The sequence below is a fragment of the Oncorhynchus kisutch genome, linkage group LG19 (genome assembly GCF_002021735.2).
Source record: "Oncorhynchus kisutch isolate 150728-3 linkage group LG19, Okis_V2, whole genome shotgun sequence".
NCBI lineage: Eukaryota > Metazoa > Chordata > Actinopteri > Salmoniformes > Salmonidae > Oncorhynchus > Oncorhynchus kisutch.
The window spans coordinates 23121267-23135417 of NC_034192.2; the positions used below are offsets into that span (position 1 = coordinate 23121267).

Genomic DNA, 14151 nt, shown 5'->3' on the forward strand with positions numbered 1-14151 from the left:
TTCCTAACATATCCTAGGAAATCGGTGGACATTCACAAATTAATACCATACAAAACGTAACATATGATCAAACTAAATGGGGTGTCTTGGATTTACAAACACAATAATAAGAAATGCTCTGAGACCAGGTTGGCATGGTGTAACTCCAACTGGGTTGGAGGGAGGCAATTTGATCAAATGAGCTACATAGATATTCCTGTGGGAAAATAGTGTTGGCTAAAGGACTGTACTACTTCATGAATTGCCTAACATCATGTGCACCTTTTTCTTACAGTTGTTGTAATTGCCCAACCAGGATAAATACCAATATCTAGATGATACTGGGTTTGGATCTGTTAGTTTAGTAATATTTAATTTAGTTAGGGGATTTGAGGGCATCTGTAGTAACTTTACTTAACTGTGCAAAAAGTGTTCGTTATGGTTCAGGCACTGAGAGGACAACTAAAATTGAGTACCCCTATATTGAAGGTCCTTCGACAAATAACTGCTTTCTCCAACAGCAATCTCGGCAATGGCGGATTACGATAACTACGATGACCGGGATCGGGCTTACGGTAGTTTTGGTGGAGGCAGAGGGTAAGAAAATACCTGGACGAATAGAATGTATCAGTATTAACGTATGGTGATGCGAGAAAACGCACTGATGACTTAGTATATACAGGGGCTTGTTCGAAATTCTTCTGAAAGATAGGCCCGGGTTCAGAACTCGGGCCAGACAGTGTCAGTGTGGTTAGCCTCTCACGGCCGCTTTGATGAATGGGAAGCCGGTATTGAGGGCGGGGAAAACTCGTGGATTGACCATAGCTAGCTACTTCCAGATGTGCGTGTGAGATTTTCCATTACATAATGTTATCGACTTATTCATGTCGGTTTGACAATACATATTATGACATGGTTATGATTGCAAGTCATTCTATCTTCACAGACTGCCAGCATGGCACTTGGCGCCAGCATCTCATGGGCTGCATGTTGTGCTAGCAAGTCAGGGACTGCGTCGAATGGCCAAATCGGGTAATAACAGCTCGAGATGTCAACACGCACCATTCCCCGACATCATTATCAATACATGGCATGTTTAGCAACTAGTTACCAAGTAATCATTATTCAATGCACAATACTTTTGATGCCTTGTTTAGTGGTAACGTTAGCTAGACAGCTAGCTAGACTAGCTTGTTCTAATTGCATGACGATTTATGCGGAGGACTAGCTAGCTAGTATGCTAACTCTGCTAGCTAGCCTAGTTTGGCCCAGTGCACCCTGCATCCATTACTAGCTAGTTTGATGAGCGCACACATGTCAGTTAACTAGCTAGGTCTTTATGATTTGCAGAACGTTAGCTAACGTTAACTATAGTAGCAATGATTGCCGATTTGCGCTTTGCTCAGGTAGTTAGCTAGGTTTGCAATGCATTTAACTAACAAAACGTGGGCTAACTCGAACATTGCCATTGATGCCTTAGACAATCACTACCAAGAAAATGTCAACCTTACGTGCCAACGATGTTGCGGCGATACTGAAATTATTTCTGAAACTCAGTCCTAGCTAGGTAGCCAGCTATCCAGAACTTCAAAATAGCCTAATCAACGAAAACACTATACATTTAACAAGCTAGCTAACGGTATTACTGCAGTTAAAACGTGCTCTCTTGGATGGGATCAATGTAACTATGATCATTTCGAAAATCAGGGAGTTATGTCTTCCACCCCTTGTCAGTGACTGTCATAACATTAATTGTTATAATCATTCTGCTTTGCTTTATTCACACAGGAAAGGAGTTGGAGCCCCTGATCATGAAATACCTAAACTAGTCCTGTATCTATTGGGCTGTTTGTCATACATTAATTTGACACCATGGCCAAATAACTACACATTAACACCTTGTCTTATCAAATGCTATGTAAGATCATAGCAGTCAACTTGGTTATTTTACAATTGCTCTCCTTTCTAATTGTTGGAAAGATATATGCATGCATGCCCAACGTCCCTTTCTTAGAAGACAAATTTGAGTTGAATGCATTGTTGTGCAACTGAATAGATATCCCCTTTCCCTGGTTGGTGGCTGTACCTCTTGATTCTGCCAGGTTGCCCAGTTTGCTTGACACCTGAGGAATGCTGCAGGCATGCAGGACCCAATCTGCATTTCTCTCTGCACTGTCAGATTGGAGTGCTGTTGCCAGCAAGGGAACAGGTTCCTTGCAGTTTTGCAAGGCCCCGTAACTCCTCATGAGGAGCATAAATTTTTTGCGTTTAAATAATTTTGCCGACACTCTTATATCCAGTGCATTTATCGAAGTTCAGTAGGGAAAATCAATTACGTGGCACAGTCATTACAAGCAAACCCTTCTTCAAATTGACTTATCAGTGCACATGAACTTCTGCTGTTCATTGAGAAAAATGATACACATGGCAGCTCTGTAGTATTGTTTACCTGTATTTAGCCCAACAGGGATGCCATTTTTTTCTGTGCGCTGCTGACACTATTGGCAATTAAATAGAAAAAAAACAGATTATATTTCCATCTCAATTCTTTCTCCAGTTTCCAGAGAGCCTAGTCCTATTTCCTGTATTGTATGTGCCACGTTATGTATTTTCCTATGGGATTTGAGCTGTAGATCTTTGGTAATTTGATTGGTAATGGATCTGTCCAAGTGTACATCATTTATCAAAGGCTCAGAAAGTCAGCTGAAAAGTATGACTGCGCTACCTATTTGCCACTTTTTCCTGGGACGTTAGGTTTTTCTTGTGACTCCGTTAATGTCCCAATTATCAACCATAATCTCCTGCTCAAGTCATTGACCATTAGCCACTCCCTGTACAGGACCCTGAGTTTGTATCTGTTGTAGTCTGTTCTCTCATGGAGGTGTTCGTTTCTGGTAGACCCAGAGGTGGCAGTGGACCTGGTGGACCTCGCAAGCAGAAGGATCTACCAACAGATCCCCCATACACAGCATATGTGGGCAACCTGCCCTTCAACACAGTACAAGGAGACATAGACGCCATTTTCAAAGACCTCAACGTCAGGAGTGTTCGACTAGTTAGAGACAAAGAAACTGACAAATTTAAAGGTGAGCAAGCATCCATTGGCTTAGCATAACCTCACATAACCTCACAAGCCATGGCGACACAGTTTGGTTATTTTTCTCCTTTCAGGTTTTTGTTATGTGGAGTTTGATGACTTGGAATCCCTTAAAGAAGCTTTGACGTATGATGGTGCTGTGAGTACCCACAATTAGTTTTCTCAGATCCTCATTTGTATCTGGCTCATAAATGTAAAACAAAGGGATACTGTGGTTTAGTGTCAAAATTATAAAAACAAACAGCTGTATGTTACTCAGTCTTTAAAAAAAAGCTGTAGCACATACTATTTAACTTAACACAGGTTCTTAAACTGAGACTCTGCGTTATGACGTGACCATGAGCAACTATGTGAACCAAATATGTTGTAGAGTGACACTGATGCAAGGGGCTGCATTTGTGAACATTCACACAGAGCATCTGCATAAGTTCGCTTCACTCTCATACAACGTGATGGCTGCGTGACAACTGCAGAGGAGATTAGCTGCTGGTATTGTCCGCTTTGTTGTTTTGGAAAGTGGCCCGATCCTGTTTATTCTTGCATCACTGAGTGAACTTCATAGTCCTTTAAAAAGGTATCATCTGCTTTGTATGGAAAATCTAAGTATTGTGATATGGGCATCGTGACAAAGATATAAATCTATGCTTTTTTTTGCATAAAACAAATATAAACTGTCCCCAACATTGATATAAACTTATTTTGTTTTGCACCTTCCATAAAATAGATTGCAGTCCAAAATGATTAAATGTGTAGTGACAACCGACTGTCATTTTATAAAAGGGACAATTGAATACGGTGACACGTCCAACCAACAGTGATATACTTGTAAGACATAAACACTGTTGGAAGCATTATCAGAGAAGCGGACCACATTGTTTCATTTCTTCCTAGTGCTGACTTTTGCCCCCATCTCCAGCTCCTTGGAGACCGGTCACTCAGGGTTGACATAGCAGAGGGCCGAAAACAAGAGAGGGGTGCCGGAGGATTCGGCTTCCGGGGGAACGACAGAGGAGGTACCCGCTTGTGCTCACTGGAATGCTAACTTGTTTGTTCCTCTTACTACTACTGCTTAGCATATTTCTTATCATTACAACTACAAAGAAATGTAAACTGATTCAGTGTTTCTATTACATGCTCTAATGAGTCGTGATATTGATTTGTAGATTGTCTTAATTGTAAATATTAATATGAAGTAGCAATACCTCTTGGCCTAGATTTGAACAATTACGCGATTTGAACAATTACGCGTCTTTAACATTGACCCGAGACTCATCTTTCACCATACTCAAATCAAGGCCATCTTAAAATTATCAAAAGCTTTGCTGTTCTGTTTGACTTTGCTACCATCTAAGCATACAGTGCATTTCACTTTTAAGAATAATGGAATAATCCATCATTTGTTGTGTGGTCATAAAAATGAGACAAGATGCTTGTACTTTTATAGATCAACGGATTATGTAATCCTCTATAATCACAGTATCAGTCCTTATAAGAGGAGTGCATTGCACAAGTTCCACTACCACTGTTGCCTCTGGCCTTATTCTTGTTTTATTTCACTACATACTGACATTTCAGAATACCTGGCACTTTTCATAATGTATCCATTCTACATCTTACTCCCTTCTCTCCTGCTTCCTTTTCTGTAGTTAAATGGTGCTAAAAACTGAGCAGCTAAGCCTAATTTGTCTCTACTTTCTCAACCAAATACTTCAACTAGCTGTCTCTAGAAGTCGTACTACTAACCTAGGCCATTGGCTAACCAGCAAGTGGGTTCCACACCCCTGCCTCAGCTCAAAGCACCACTCACCCCTGTTGTTAAAACTGAGCCCTGTCCCCTGCAGGCCGAGGGGGCTCTCGTGGAGGTGGTCCCAGGGGAGGTTCCAGAGACGACTACGAAGGAGGTGGGATGAGCGTTCAGCTGACTTAGTCGGTCCCCAACCGGTCATTAGAGCGGACCCAGTTTGACCGCTGCAATTTAAGATCCAAGCAGTGCAGTACAGTGTAGTTGGTAGTGAGCACCAAGCTAAAGAAGCAAACAAATTGTTTAAAAAAATTGCTGTGTGAATCAAATTTTATTTGTCACATGTGCCGACTACAACAGGTGTAGATTTACAGTGAAATGCTTACTGTTAAGAAAAATCTGTGTTAGGTAAAAATAGATGGGTAAAAAAAAAATATATATATTTAAAGAGCAGCAGTAAGGGGGTACCAGTACAGAGTCAATGTTCGGGGGTACAGGTTAGTCGAGGTAATTTGTATATGTAGATAGAGTTATTAAAGTGACTATGCGTAGATAATAACAGAGTAGCAGCAGTGTAAAATAGAGGGGGGACAATGCAAATAGTCTAGGTAGCCATTTGATTAGCTGTTCAGGAGTCTTATATGGCTTGGGGGTAGAGGCTGTTTAAGAAGCCTTTTAGACTTGGCGCTCCGGTATGGCTTGCCATGTGGCAGCATAGAACAGTCTATGATTGGGGTGACTGGAGTCTTTGACAATGTTTAGGGCCTTCCTCTGATACTGCCTGGTATAGAGGTCCTGGATGGCAGGAAGCTTGGCCCCAGTGATGTACTGGTCCGTACGCACTACCCTCTGTAGTGCCTTGCGGTTGGAGGCTGATCAGGTGCCATACCAGGCAGTGACGCAACCAGTCAGGATGCTCTCGATGGTGCAGCTGTAGAACATTTTGAGGACCCATACCAAATATTTTTAGTCTAAACACCTCTAAATCTGCAGAATAGTGTAATATAAGCAGTATTTGATTTCCCCCCCCCCCCCCCATAGGAATTCTAATGGGTTCTCCTAGAGATTTTTACTTTACGATTCGCACAAGTTTTTTTTTTCTGTCCCTTGGTGCATTTTGTTTGTGATCCCTCTGTCATCACTCATACAGGGGCTTCACCTCACTCATTCGTCAACTTACAGGGCTGCTCCAGGTGCTGGGAAATAACAGATTTAATGTTTAGAATGTTACTGAAAGGAATGTGGTGTTTAGAGCTGACAAGATTTCTTATCTTTTATTCCTCATGAGAGAATTGTGTCTGTTCTACACAATACTTTTTCTGAACGTTCTATAACATTGCAATCCTGAATGAGCCCAAGACCGTCTAACCTGTCCTTTCCTTTCTGCATCTCCTTGTGTAGGCTACAGAGGAGATGACGACTTCGGGCGGGGTCGAGGAGGCAGCCGCGGTGGTGACAGAAGGGGAGGTGGTGGAGGAGCAGGCATGGGGGGACGCTACAGGGACGGTGGACCACCACCGCGCGCCGGCGCGGAAGACTTCAGAGAACCCTCTGACGGTGTCACAATCTCTCTTATCTCATATAAAACACTAGACCAGAGGTACTCCAATTAAAGTGTGGAGGTCCGAAGTAATGCTGGTTTTGTTTTCTCAACCGTAGTTGGTTAATTGATCTATAGATTTGACTGATTGGTCAGACACTCCACTGGTGTCACACGCCTGAACTAGTCCCTGATTAGAGGAGAATAATTCAAATCAGCAGTACTTCTGGAATCGAGGTCCGCATTTGAGAAAAATAACTCTAGGCAATGTTTAGTCATGGAAGAACAGATCAGTTTAGCTGGATTTCGGATGGCTTTCTGTAATTGTTACAGTAGAGCTTTTGTAAAGATAATGGGAAGGTGTTGATATTGACCCCTCCTTTAACCTTTCTAGGGCAGGCGGAACCCCTCGACAACATTCCGCTGAAAAGGCAGCACGCGAAATTCAAAAATATTTTTTTTAAATATGTAACTTTCACACATTGGCTAGTCCAATACAGCAAATGAAAGGTAAACATCTTAATCTACCCATCGTGTCCGATTTCAAAAATGCTTTACAGCGAAAGCACAAAATATGATTGTTAGGTCATAGCCAAGTAAAAAGAAAACACAGCCATTTTTCCAGCCAAAGATAGGAGTCCCAAAAAGCAGAAATATCAAATTAATCACTAACCTTTGATCTTCATCAGATGACACTCATAGGATATCATGTTACACAATAGATGTTTTGTTCGATAATGTGCATATTTATATCCAAAAATCTCAGTTTACATTGTCGCGTTACGTGCAGTAATGTTTTGATTCCAAAATGTCCGTTGATTTTGAGGAAATACTCGCAATAAACATTGATCAAATGCAACCGCTGTGTCAGATTTTAAAAAAACTTTATGGAAAAAGCATAATCTGAGAACGGCGCTCAGAACCCAAAACAGCCAGACGAATATCTGCCATTTTGGAGTCAACAGAAGTTAGAAATTGCACCATAAATATTCACTTACCTTTGATCTTCATCAGAAGGCATTCCCAGGAATCCCAGTTCGATAATAAATGACTGATTTGTTCCATGTGTTCAGCCCAGTAATCCATCTTCATGAGGCACAGGCACTTCGTCCAGACAAAAACTCGAAAGGTTCCGTTATAGTCCTTTTAGAAACATGTCAAACGATGTATGGAATCAATCTTTAGGATGTTTTTAACATAAAACATCAATAATGTTCCAACCGGAGAATTCCTTTGTCTGAAGAAAAGCACTGGAACGAGAGGTAACTCTGTCGGGAGCGCGCGTCATGAGACCAAGGCACTCTGCCAGACCACTGAATCAGAGGTCTCATGAGCCCCTCCTTTATAGTAGAAGCCTCATTCAAGTTTCTAAAGACGGTTGACATCTAGTGGAAGCCGTAGGAAGTGCAACTGTATCCATATCTCTTGGTAGGCCAAGCTTTGAAAGCTACAAACCTCAATGTCCCACTTCCTGGTTGGATTTTTCTCAGGTTTTTGCCTGCCATATGAGTTCTGTTATACTCACAGACATCATTCAAACAGTTTTAGAAACTTCAGTGTGTTTTCTACCCAATACTAATATTAATATGCATATATTAGCATCTGGGACAGAGTAGGAGGCAGTTCACTCTGGGCACACTATTCATCCAAAAGTGAAAGTGCTGCCCCCTATCCCAAAAATAATACACTGAAAAATCCTGAACCCAGTGGCCACCTTGTTGACATAACATTTGACTTGACTAGTTAATCATGTTTGTCTTTTTTTTCCCTTCGCTTTCTGCAGAGGAGAGGGCGCAGAGACCACGGCTTCAGCTGAAGCCACGCACGGTGGCTGCCCCACTGAACCAAGTCGCCAACCCCAACTCTGCCATATTTGGCGGAGCCAAGCCCAGGGAGGAGGTAATTCCCAAAGACAAACCTTAAGATATTGACCAGGCCTGAGAGCAGGCCTGAGAGCATGGGAGGGCAGGGACGGTGTAGAAAAATGAAACGATGCCAATGGGATACATTAACGCCTTCTGTTAGTATCCCTGTCTGTTGGAGATGACGAACTGAACTCAGAGGGATTTGTTAAGTATTTCATTGAGACAGAATAAAAACAAGATGAGAACACACACACTCTTGGAAAAATAATACAACACACCTGCACACCAAGACCCAAAGAGCAGCTTGTGAATGCATGTCAAACTGTTAACATGGTTTTTATGTACACCTCTGCTACCCTGTGATTAGTGCCTGATTTGTCTGTAGTTCTGTTGGGAGAAGGTCCATTCATGTTCATTGCAGTTAAAGATTAATACAATTGAGCTGAAAAGTAACAACTTTTCAAAGGTTATTTAGTAGTGTAATTAACTACTATATTCAACCCTCTGTTGGAATTGAAGTGTCTCTCGACCCTAACTCTGAAGTGGATAGGCATGGATCCCTACTAGAATTCTGCCCCCATTTACAAAATCAGTATAACATGAATTGTTAGAATAGAACGGTTTGCTCTGATGGTTTGGTTCATGGCAGTTGTGGCTGAGCTTCTGTAGGGGGTCATGAAGGTTTTATCATCTCAGTTGGTCAACACAACACCATTGTCTTAAGAGATTATATGCTCCCCTCCCACAGACACCAACAAGAAAGCTTGGTCAGAAATGTGCTGCTTTTGTTTCGGTTTAGCCCCTATTGTTCAGCCGTATGGTCAGTGTTCAGTTTGGGACCAGTGCAAAAAAAGAAAACATTTCATTAGTGGAGCTTTTAAGGTCATTGTATCTGCTTAACTATCTAGTTGTAGTGTAGAAGTTCTTGAAACTATTTTATCATTTCTCTAATTAAATTATTTAACATTTCCTCTGGCATTGAACCTGTCTAACCATAATGTTTTTTTGTTTCCCATTCTCAAAGCTTGAAAAAGAGGCAGAAAAGGAATAGATATATCCACGTGGCTGCATTATTCTGGAAGTCTACTCTGGATCTACTGGCTTTGTTTACCAAAAATCTTTCAAAGACTTCTCCCAAAGAGCTCGCTGGGGAGTCAGGCGCTGGGTTCCTCTTTCTGCTCGCTAACACAAAGCAGGCCTTCATCTAATTGGAAAAAAAGAGCAGTTGGACCCAAGGCTGCTGTGAGGGGCAGGGGTCAGGCCTATGTCAACCTGACCCGTACCCCACACACATCAAAAGGAACTCTGGACAGTGGCTTCAGTTTGGTTCTGTTGCCTTTGGGTAAGGACTTTGCTGTGTCATTTTCTCTTACCTTTCCCAAGGCATCCGTTGTGTTCACCAAATGATTTGCAGTTTTAGACATACAGCTGTAAAAAGCTGTTCCTTTGGTGTGTTTTATACATTTTCCTCCTAAATTTCTGCTCTATTTGTGAAATGATTATCATTTCAGCTTCAAATTTCCACTGTCTTAAATATTAAATGATAACATTGCCAAGAGAACTGAATCCTTAATGTTGTCTCAATGTGTAATTCTGGAACCTGATTTTGAAAGATTTTTGATCTTAGTCTGTTCAATCCAGGAAAAAATGGCTTCCTGCAATAATGGAGCGATGCGAGGAGAAGCTGAAGCGCTCACTAGATTAAATCAGAAACATGGGTTATTGCAACGGTCTTTGTCTGGCAACTTTCTACTTCCACAGCTTGCTAGTTATATGCATTTTATCAACAAAAAAATGTATCACCTAAACACTGCAAAATATACAACTTTAACATAGGAAACTGTTAACTGAAAAAAAAAAAAAAAAAAAATCTGCTCATTTGTCCCATGGAGACTGGCTAAATCTAGTCTGCCTACCAGTAGATGGTGTAGGATGCTTTTGAGAATTTGTTGCGCTACCATTTTTATTTACATTTTACTGGTTATGAAATTTAGTGATACCTTGTTCTTACTGTACTATAGAAAGATCTGCTGTTTTTATTCATTTTTTTGTTCATTTTCCTACACTGTTTATGGCAATAAAATGTATAATCTTACAAATGTATTATGAATATGTTTTAGTGGGATGGGTGAATGAGTCAAGGCAATGAAGTAGTTCTCTGAGAACACATGAACCAATGTGAACATGGAATAAAAACATTTAAATTTAATGGAACGGGGCAGGCATTGCTTTGAAAAAGAACGCTGTAAGGAACATGCATACATATCCAGGTTCAGGCCATTTCTAAGTTATTCTTTATTATTCCCTAGAAGTTCTGTTCGCAAGTGTCTTTCTGCATACATCAGAAACAACTAGGTCTCTCATCCCCAGGCATTGCATGCAGAGAGCCTAGTTCATCATCCTCAACACTACCCCGTGTGTATTCATTATGACAAAATTATTGTTTCTATTGGACAAATTTTAGGTGGGTCCTGTATTGTTTGCTTCTGTTTAAGAAATGTTTTGCAACAGAATCGGTGTAATGAATATGCCCCTGAGCAAGAACTTTTGCTTTTATTTTGATTGAAGCACCCAATATTAGTTATAAATTGGCTGTTTGTTTTGCAGAGGGTAGATGGGGCTGTATATTATATAAATATACGCACACAGGTTTTGGTATTTTGAACACTTAAAATAAAATTATTGAATTTTCTGTTACTAAGATGAAAAGTATATACAGTTGAAGTTTACATATACTTAGGTTGGAGTCATTGACAATTTTTCAATCACCACAAATGTCTTGTTCACAAGCTATAGTTTAGGCAAGTCGGTTAGGACATCTACAAGTAATTTTTCCAACAATTGTTTAGACTTTTAATTCACTGTATCACAATTCCAGTGGGTCAGAAGTTTACATACACTAAGTTGACTGCCTTTTTAAATAGCTTGGAAAATTCCAGAAAATTATGCCATGGCTTTAAAAGCTTCTGATTGACATTTCAGTCAATTGGAGGTGTACCTGGGGGTGTATTTCAAGGCCTACCTTCAAACTCAGTGCCTCTTTGCTTGACATCATGGGGAAATCAGCAAAGACCTCAGAAAAATAACTGTAGACCTCCACAAGTCTGGTTCATCCTTGGGAGCAATTTCCAAATGCCTGAAGGTACCACGTTCATCTGTACAACCAATAGTACGCAAATATAAACACTGGGACCAGGCAGCCGACATATGTTCTGTCTCCTAGAGATGAACGTACATTGCTGCAAAAAGTACAAATCAATCCCAGAACAACAGCAAAGGACCTTGTGAAGATGCTGGAGGATACAGGTACAAAAGTATCTTTATCCACAGTAAAATGAGTCCCATATCGACATAACCTGAAAGGCCGCACAGCAAGGAAGAAACCACTACTCCAAAACCGCCATAAAAAAAGCCAGACTACGGTTTGCAACTGCACATGGGGGCAGAGGTCATACTTTTTGGAGATATGTCCTGGTCTAATGAAACAAAAATATAACTGTTTGGCCATAATGACCATCGTTATGTTTGGAGGAAAAAGGGGGATGCTTGCAAGCCGAAGAACACCATCCCAACCGTGAAGCACGGGGGTGGCAGCATCATGTTGTGGAGGTGCTTTGCTGCAGGAGGGACTGGTGCACTTCACAAAATAGATGGCATCATGAGGTATGAAAATGACATGCATATATTGAAGCAACATCTCAAGACCTCAGTCAGGAAGTTAAATCTTGGTTGCAAATGGGTCTTCCAAATGGACAATAAACCCAAGCATACTTCCAAAGTTGTGGCAAAATGGCTTAAGGACAACAAAGTCAAGGTATCGGAGTGGCCATCACAAAACCCTGACCTCAATCCTATAGAGAATTTGTGGGCAGAACTGAAAAAGCGTGTGCAATCAAGGAGGCCTACAAACCTGACTCAGTTACACCAGCTCTGTCAGGGGGAATGGGCAAAAATTCACCAAACTTATTGTGGGAAGCTTGTGGAAGGCTCCCCAAAACGTTTGACCCAAGTTAAACAATTTAAAGGCAATGCTACCAAATACTAATTGTATGTTAACTTCTTACCCACTGAGAATGTGATGAATGAAACAAAAGCTTAATAAATAATTATCTCTACAATTATTCTGTCATTTCATATTCTTAAAATAAAGTGGTGATCCTAACTGACCTAAGACAGGGAATTTTTACTATGATTAAATGTCAGGAATTGTGATAAACTGAGTTTAAATGAATTTGACTAAAGGGTATGTAAACTTCCGACTTCAACTGTATATGCGACTTTACCGCGTGTTCACCCAACCCCAATCTGTCAGGATCCAGATAAATCATGGAAATGTCAGCACTGATCAGCTTTTCACTTTGACTGTGGTTAATGACTGTGTCAGTGGAGGGTTTGACCAGTTGGTTCAGGATATTTTCAATTAATGAGATGTCTTAAATTAACACTTAACCAATATACAAATGGATGAGAGTTTGTATTACTTTGAATTCAGTGTACTCAAACTTGGCACAAGATACCTTTTGTATTCATGCTATAAGAAACATGACTAAACTGTGCCATGGTTTTTGAGTTTGTCTTTATTTTCTACACATTTTATTTTACTCCATCAGAAGTTTTGCTTTTTAATTATCTCACATAGTTGCTATGGGTATTGAAGGCTGGGGTATCTAATAACCCTCCTTGCATTAGGCTTACATTTTAGGGCGGCATACTCAACATTACTCACGGTTGCATCACCTGATTTACTGAGAATACTATACCTTTTTTACAGTGTTTCCGCGATATTCATGGCAGTAATGAAGCAATTTAACAATGACACCTTAATAAATATTGGAAACAAGGGTTATCTAAACAATAGATAGACCATAAATATCTTAGAAACCATCTCTCTTTTACTTCATAGTTTACACCAACTCAGAATTCCTGACACAAAAGCGAGCCAAATAGAGAATGTGAAAGCGGGTGAGAATGTGAAAGAGGGTGAGTGCTTGCAGCCAAATTATGTTCAGTACATTGACATCCTCTGTTATAGTTGGCTATGATGACTTATACACAAATCGGTTTATCCCCCTTTGCAGTTGGAGAAAAGTCACCACCAACTCTCCAACTGTGACATAGGAGATCAAGGGGAAAACTATCCAGACCACACATATACGTTCAGGCTCACTTAGAAACACTGCATACAGTGCCTTCAGAAAGTATTCACACCCCTTGACTTTTTCCTCCACATTTTGTTGTGTTTACAGAATTAATTTAAAGCGGATTAAATTGAGAGGTTTTGTCACTGGCTACACACAATGTCAACGTGGAATTATGTTTCTCAAATTTGACAAATTAATAGAAAATGAAAAGCTGAAGTGTCTTGAGTCAATAAGTATTCAACCCCTTTGTTATGGCAAGCCTAAATTTCAGGAGTAAAAATGTGCAAAAGTCAAAAGTTTGCATGGACTTACTCTGTGTGCAATAGTGTTTAACATGATTGTTGAATGACTACCTCATCTCAGTACCCCACATACAATTATCTGTAACATCCCTCAGTCGGGCAGGGAAAGGCACCTACAGTATTGGTAGATGGGTAAAACATTTAAAAAGCAGACATTGAATATCCCCTTGAGCATGAAGCTATTAATTATACACCCAGTAACTACAAATATACAGGCGTCCTTCCTAACTCCGTTGCCAGAGAGGAAGGAAACCACTCAGTGATTTCACCATGAGCCCAATGGTGACTTTAAAACAGTTACAAAGTTTAATGGCTGTGATAGGAGAAAAACTGAGGATGTGATCAACAACATTGTAGTTACTCCAAAATACTAACCTACTTGACAGTGAAAAGAAGGAAGCATGTACAGAATACAAAATATTCCAAATCAATCAATTATATTTATAAAGCCCTTTTTACAAGAGATGTCACAAAGTGCTTATACAG

General features: G+C 40.4%; 1 protein-coding gene across 7 annotated transcripts; it reads left to right on the top strand.

Annotated features, from left to right (window-relative positions):
- The first annotated feature begins 427 nt into the window (after nucleotides 1–427).
- LOC109864458 (eukaryotic translation initiation factor 4H-like) lies at nucleotides 428–10431 on the top strand. 7 transcript variants are annotated; one of them, XM_031797496.1, is made up of 9 exons: nucleotides 461–576; nucleotides 926–1011; nucleotides 2884–3065; nucleotides 3151–3215; nucleotides 3993–4089; nucleotides 4918–4977; nucleotides 6219–6374; nucleotides 8141–8256; nucleotides 9247–10431. In XM_031797496.1, exons 2-9 carry the CDS (start codon nucleotides 935–937, stop codon nucleotides 9271–9273), a joined length of 780 nt encoding a protein of 259 aa, XP_031653356.1. In that variant the 5' UTR covers nucleotides 461–576; nucleotides 926–934; the 3' UTR covers nucleotides 9274–10431. The 7 variants fall into 7 exon arrangements, with proteins under 7 accessions (XP_020307840.1, XP_020307842.1, XP_031653359.1 ...); XM_031797497.1 differs by having other exon boundaries at nucleotides 508–820; XM_020452251.2 differs by lacking the exon at nucleotides 926–1011 and having other exon boundaries at nucleotides 428–576; nucleotides 2878–3065.
- Nucleotides 10432–14151: the final 3720 nt, after the last annotated feature.

What these genes read in the sequence shown, in the direction of transcription:
- LOC109864458 (XM_031797496.1), top strand. Translation starts at nt 935, where the DNA reads ATGGCACTTGGCGCCAGCATCTCATGGGCTGCATGTTGTGCTAGCAAG. An exon ending in CTTTGACGTATGATGGTGCT is followed by an intron (nt 3,216 to 3,992) that starts GTGAGTACCCAC and finishes CCCCATCTCCAG; the next exon opens with CTCCTTGGAGACCGGTCACT. An exon ending in CCGGGGGAACGACAGAGGAG is followed by an intron (nt 4,090 to 4,917) that starts GTACCCGCTTGT and finishes TGTCCCCTGCAG; the next exon opens with GCCGAGGGGGCTCTCGTGGA.